This window comes from Coccinella septempunctata, chromosome 6 (genome assembly GCF_907165205.1).
Source record: "Coccinella septempunctata chromosome 6, icCocSept1.1, whole genome shotgun sequence".
NCBI classification, from domain to species: domain Eukaryota; kingdom Metazoa; phylum Arthropoda; class Insecta; order Coleoptera; family Coccinellidae; genus Coccinella; species Coccinella septempunctata.
The window spans coordinates 29604690-29611187 of NC_058194.1; the positions used below are offsets into that span (position 1 = coordinate 29604690).

At 38.2% G+C, this 6498-nt stretch overlaps 1 protein-coding gene across 1 annotated transcript; it reads left to right on the plus strand.

The window, feature by feature from the left end:
• The first annotated feature begins 251 nt into the window (after nucleotides 1–251).
• Nucleotides 252–1997, plus strand: LOC123315002. The gene has a single exon (XM_044900513.1). The coding sequence runs from the start codon at nucleotides 454–456 to the stop codon at nucleotides 1846–1848; it is 1395 nt and encodes a 464-aa protein (XP_044756448.1). The 5' UTR covers nucleotides 252–453; the 3' UTR covers nucleotides 1849–1997.
• Nucleotides 1998–6498: the final 4501 nt, after the last annotated feature.

A 6498-nucleotide genomic window follows, 5' to 3' on the forward strand; every position in this document is an offset into this window, starting at 1 on the left:
ATTATATCGCCCATGTCATATAGCGAGGTGTGATTCATCAAGAATATCCCTGATGACTAAAATATCAAAACTTGTTAGACAAGAAGCCGAGGAAAATCTATCGAAGACCATTTATTCAAATTAAAAAACCATACATTTATCGAAACGTCCATCTTTGAATTTATCGAGGAGGCGATAAAACAGGCACTTAAAAAGCATTCGAAATATCGGTAAAATTTTAAATGCAACGTTTTGTTTTGCGCTACTCCTTAGTGCATGATGTCATTTTTATACCTGAACGTATACCGGAGTGAAATGCTCGGTTGTAGTTCCTTCCATGTGATCTGTGTTTAACTTATTTATCTTATCTTCCTACTCTATTAAGTGTTGATAAAATTTTCGCAGTTCGACCAATTTCATACAGTTGAAAATTACGTTTTCACGGTATTACGAATTGTGTCAAGTTTCGCGGATATGTCAGTAAACGCCGTTTATATTTGTCCAACAGACAAGAGTTTACAGTGTTCGTGGAAGGGTTCAGCGGAAGATATCATGGACCATTTCATACAAGAGCACGAAGATCTCTTATTGCACAGCAGTGAAATAGACATCGACCTCAGGATTAGTTCAGAAAATAGACTCTTATTCCTAAACGAAGAAATCTTCTTGATACAGCTAAAGATCGAGAATAAATTCTTGAGGATAGGCTTGAGATACTTAGGACCAAAGAGAATTGCAGATTCGATTTATTACGATATCGTGATCAAAGTGGATGACCAAAGTTATTTCCCGGATTATTTTGGAAGTGGACCGAGTATTTTCGAGATTACCGATGGTTTTTGGACAATAAATCTGGATTATCTGAGATTTCTCCACGTAGATCTAACTTCTGTGCAGTGTAACTTCAGCATATCAACCAAACCAGAATTGGCAGTGGAGGATTTTGGAGCAGTGTCAGTCGAAAACAACGCTGATGATGTAGAAGTGGTAGAAGGCTCTTCAAACGAGAACACTGTGATCGACGATGATGAAATCGATGAGATACTGAACGATGACTTGGAGCTTAGATCCTCGAGGGACAAATCCAAAGACGAGGACGCTCTGGACAACATGAGCGCCCTAAATTTCAGCCTCTTGGAGAGCAGCAACAGATACTGCAGGAGATACAGCAGTTTCATGGGCATCCCTGAGGAATTGTTCTCCGAGAAAGTCAAAACGGACCTGAGTTGCGGCAACTGCTTCATTAATATGCTACCCCCGATCTACCTCTGCGTTAATGGGCACAATATTTGCGCGGAATGCAGATACGAATCTTGCAAAATTTGTTACGGCACCGTGACCGAGAACCGTAACAAAGACCTGGAGGATTACAGTAGGAAATGCCTCCATCTGTGCCGTTATCACCAGGAGGGTTGCATGGAGAGCTTCATGTTCAACGAGATCAGGAACCACGAGATAAAGTGCTCCTTCTGCGTCTACAGATGCATGCAGGATTGCTCATTCAAAGGTAAATTCGTCGAGTTTTATTCGCACTTCAGAATCAAGCATCCCAGCTGCAAGGTGTTCTACGCCACCCCCGTGGATTTCCCAAGAAATAGCGAGTTTTTCGTCTGTGATAATAGGTTAGGGATATTTCATTGTACGTCGGTTCTTGCCAAGAACAGCGTCAGATGGATCGTGGTGTTCTTAGGGCCCAGGGACAGGAATTATTCTTGCGAACTGACGTTCAAAGGGGATAAAACGAAGAACGTGTTGTTCTTGAAGAGATTGGAGGACCAGTATTCAATAGCGCAAAGTAAAGAGGACTTGAAGAAAATGAAAGTGAAGGATAAGAATGCCGTGTTGACAATTACCGGATATTTTCAGTGAACGAAGACGATGAGTTCTTCTTTTTCAATCATTCGGTTATTGGAATGTTCGTTTTCATTAATGAATGAATGAATCGTTGGGATGTGAATTCATTCAACTTATATATCAACACTGACGCAATTTCTGATAAATATTACAATATTATTTTCAAACAAATCTTTTTTTTCTAATTACCTGAACACAAAATGTCACAAAGGTATAGAGAAATTCCTTTCATTGTCACCTAAAAAGGACGAAAAGATGTGGCTATAGGAAGATATATAGTTCTTTGACACCTTTTGTCTTTCAAACAAAGAACGATACCAGAGCTGTCCATAGAGACAGTTCTTTTATAGATTTTCAAGTTCAAGGTTAGTAATTCATTGACATTCCAATTCCAGAGGAGAGGGTGATTTTTTTCTGAAGTATAAACATGATAAAATGATAATTTTCATTAATCCAGAATTCGATACCTGTAGTACTTGATTTTTTTTATATTTCTTATACCTACCTACATGTAGGACATAGAGCACTCACTTAGCCAATAATTTCACGGTATAGGTTATTAGTTCGGGACAAATAACCCTTTTTGTAACCGTGGAAGGTCCATTCTCACCTGTCACAGTATGAATACTAGAATGCAACAATATATCCTGTTTCGATGGTGATAAATCAAAGCAGTATGCTAGAAAGTTCTTGACTCGTGTTTTATTCGTTAACCTCTTGTTGAGAGAAGGATTTTCTACCTGAAAACGTTAATGGATACTGTGTTACACCAAGTTTTCATACACTCTGAACCACTCAACTTCTTACATACAGTCTCTAACTTAGAATAACTTCGGTAAATCAAAGACAGTTTTTTTGCAAATATGCTGGGATAAGTCGATGTTTGATGAGAGTAAATATTATATACCAACAGCGTGTCCCAAATTTGAGTTTGAGATTTTCTGATTAGCTACCCAATGAATATCCAATCATGGATCCAGCAAAGTAGGATGGCAGTCTGGAATTTGTTTGTTTTTTCAGGGATTTGATGTGTAATTTGAAGGCAAGTTGAAGATTTTTTCGACGCACCATGTATTTATTCCACTCAAATACGTTTTGCACATCTTCATCGGCAACTGGACTGGCACTGGATGGTTTGATCATTTTCCAATTCCCCTTTGGAGTTACAAACGTTCCTTCAGTTATTCATGCGTCCAAAATGAAAACTGAATCACTTCAATATTCGTCCCATTTATACAATAGAAGAAGTCCATAAAACAACCCTAGGATCGACCCTTCCCTTTATCTCAGGCTCGTATAAAATTCACATCAACATTTCATAACCATGACGTATGTTGATCGTATATATTTCCGAGAGATGAACAAGAAGAATTGAGGCAACATCAACTCCAATTCCTTTGCATATCTATCAGGACGCATATGAAGAAATTCATTATCTACATTTCTTTCTTTGCCTGGGGACACCCCTGTTCTCGGCATTCCATGATATTCAGATATATGCGAAAGACCCTTCTAGATACTTCAACGTCCTTGGGTTGGTTCTCTGTGAGAGCGCTGATTAAAGATGGCATCAACTCACATCATTTGTAACAGTTTTTCTTAGTCTTTATGCTTTGGATTCATTCAATGTATACCCAGCAACATTTTGAATAGGTTTGACTTTAATTCACTTATTTCTCCCTCATCTTCATTGCTGCAAATTGCAAAATACCTAGAGAATGAAGTAGTAGAAATGAATCCCCAAATGTTTGAATGTTGACCAAAAGCGTGCAAAGGTAGAAGCATCTCCTTCGATCTGTGCTCGATTTGAAAACGATGTAGACTTCGAATTGTTACTATGGATGACACTTGGGTACATTTTTACGATCCAGAAACAAAGCAACAACCGATTGAATGGCGACACTCTGGTTCTCCAAGACCTAAGAAGTTTCGTGTCCAAAAATCTGCTGGAAAAGTGATTGCTTCAGTTTTTTGGGATTGCCTTGGAGTAATCATGATCGATTTTTTGGATAAGGGTAGAACAATAACCGGAGATTACTATTCGACATTACTGACCACTCTACGGGAAAAAATTAAAGAGAAAAGACGCGGAACGCTATCCAAAGGTGGTTTGTTTTTGCAGAACAACGCCTTTGCACACAAATGTCATGTTGCCATGCAAAAAATTCGTGATTTAGGGTTTGAATTACTAGTACACCTCCCCTTTATTCACCAGATTTGGCTCCATCCGACTGTCATCTCTTTCCTCAACCAAAAAATGTTTAAAAGGTCGTAAATTTTCTTCCAACGAGAAGGTAATAAAAGATGTGGAGGTCTGGTTTGCAGAGCAAGAAGAAACAATTTTTTTGAAAGGTCTAGAGACGTTGCAGGTTCGCTGTAATAAATGTATTGAATTAAGAGAAGATTATGTTGAGTAATAGAATATTTTGACCTTGAAATTTTGTTTGGTTCTATAGTAGGCTAAGAATTTTTCAATATATCCTAGTAATTAGGGAACTTGGAACCTTTATATTCTCACACATCAGAAATCACACGTATTGACTGCCGCACAAAAAATTCAGCACTGTTCGAAAACAACTCAATATGCAGAATTTGACAGTGAAATTCTTGAATTAATTGTACGAATTATACCTAACTCCAGTTTCGCTCCTCTAGTAATTAGTTATAACCTCGTGGTGTTCCTGCTCGTAATTGATACCTCCGTAATATATTGAGAAAAAAATGATAACTATTGGAATTGGAAGTTCGAACCCTCATTTGATATTTGCCATCTGCTTTGTGCGTGATTCCAAGCTGTCAGCTGTCCCAACTTGTTTTCTACTACCTGCAGGCATAACTTCCGAACAACAAGGTTTATCTCATGGTGGTATTCGAGGTAAATGTCAATTTTTCTTGAACGTTAACGAAATCTCACGAAGAATATAACAGGGATGAATTCACAGGATTCAATGGCAGTTTATCAAGGCTGACTTGAATGCCCCACTAAAATATTGAAGTTCAAATTCATTACATCTTGTTTACGTTGGAAATCGAGCATTTCTGAGATAACTGCATTATGTAGGTACATAACATCCACCGAGTTGGTAAGCACATATTGCAGCGCATCTACAAGATCAGCATGAAACAATTGGCGGTAATTGAGACTTGGCTGTAATTCAAGCATTCATAAGTTATGCGAACAGAATCTAATTAGACCGCCATAATGAAATTCCAATATTAAGCGCCCCAGACGAAAGGCAGCAGACTACAGGTCTGAACATTCAGACTATTCTGAACTGTTTAGACGTTTCAATTAGGATGATTCCCTTCCATTTGGAATGATGATTAATAAACATACGACGCTAGTTTAACTTTCTTGATTCAAACGTGGCAACGATGTGCTATTCTATTTATAATGTACCTACATCTATAGTTTCCCAAATAATGTTTATGGACGAAAATCTATAGGTGCACTATATAGAAAGTGATCTACACGATTTTCATTAGGAGCTATCCCAATACGTCAGTCGTTAACTGTAATCTGTGGTCATCAATTTGACGAAAGTGAAATTAGCCCCGATCTTAGACAGGGGTGGGTAGTACCCATTCCACTCATCGATAGCCAAGAGTATTGTTTTTGGTCTCAGTTTTTGTTAAATTCATTTTATTATGGTTTTTAAGGCCAATAGGTCTGAAAAGCTGGATCTCCTAGCGTGTTGGTAATCCTCTGATTCCATTAATTAGTTCACAGTGAAATCAAAGGTTCACAGGATGCAAAATGAAGAAAATAACTCCAGACCCACATGAAGTTTCTTCAATTCTAACACAACAAATTATCCCGCATTGGGTTGAATAATTCATCGAAAGTAAGAATTCGCGGTGCATCTTGGTATATCTGGCATGTGCCAGGGCAGGTGCTACCAGCAGCTGGACGCAGCTCAAGGTGCGAGTATGTTTGAACACTGACATCATTATTTCCTTCTTGAATCCGCCTTCTTCGTTTTGTAACACGGGGAAAAGCTGTGCCACTTATCGTGCGAAGTTTTTAATTATCCCAATGGTCTCAGAGCGTTCGCGGCCTAGTTCTGCGAATGCAAATTTTTGGGCCGTTTATTTGGTGTGTTTAGCAATACGAAGACGCTTTTTTCACGAGAAGCTATTGGATTTTTCTCAAACTTTCTCCAATACGAAATCGTTCGGTGCTCCAGAGGCAATAGGTTCATGTTTTAGAGTTGTTATGAGCTTTTTTTTTGAAATTCTCAGGTTTATATGACAAAAATGCGAGAAAATTACTAGATTGTTCAAGTAAGATTTTTTATTCAACACTGGAAATGATCTTTTCGACCTCTCGGTTCAATCTCCAAGAGTAGTCGGTCGTCATATCTGTCTCAATCTCCTTCATAACGCTCTTTCATTGTCATCTTGATGAAATCTCCCATCCTTCACTAAAATTGTACAGATTTTCCTGGAATCGCTCTAAATGTGAGTGAAAGAAGTGATTTTTCATAAATTTTTGCACCTTAAACTCTTGTAATCAATCTGTAAGGCATGTATTCAACAAGATTTATAGGTCGGGTAGATAGTTTTCAGACCAGAGTTACGCAATAAATTGAAAGAAAGAAGATGTCCACCGAAATTGTGAAAATCGAAAAATTGGAGTATCAAGCCATCATCAAGTACCTACCT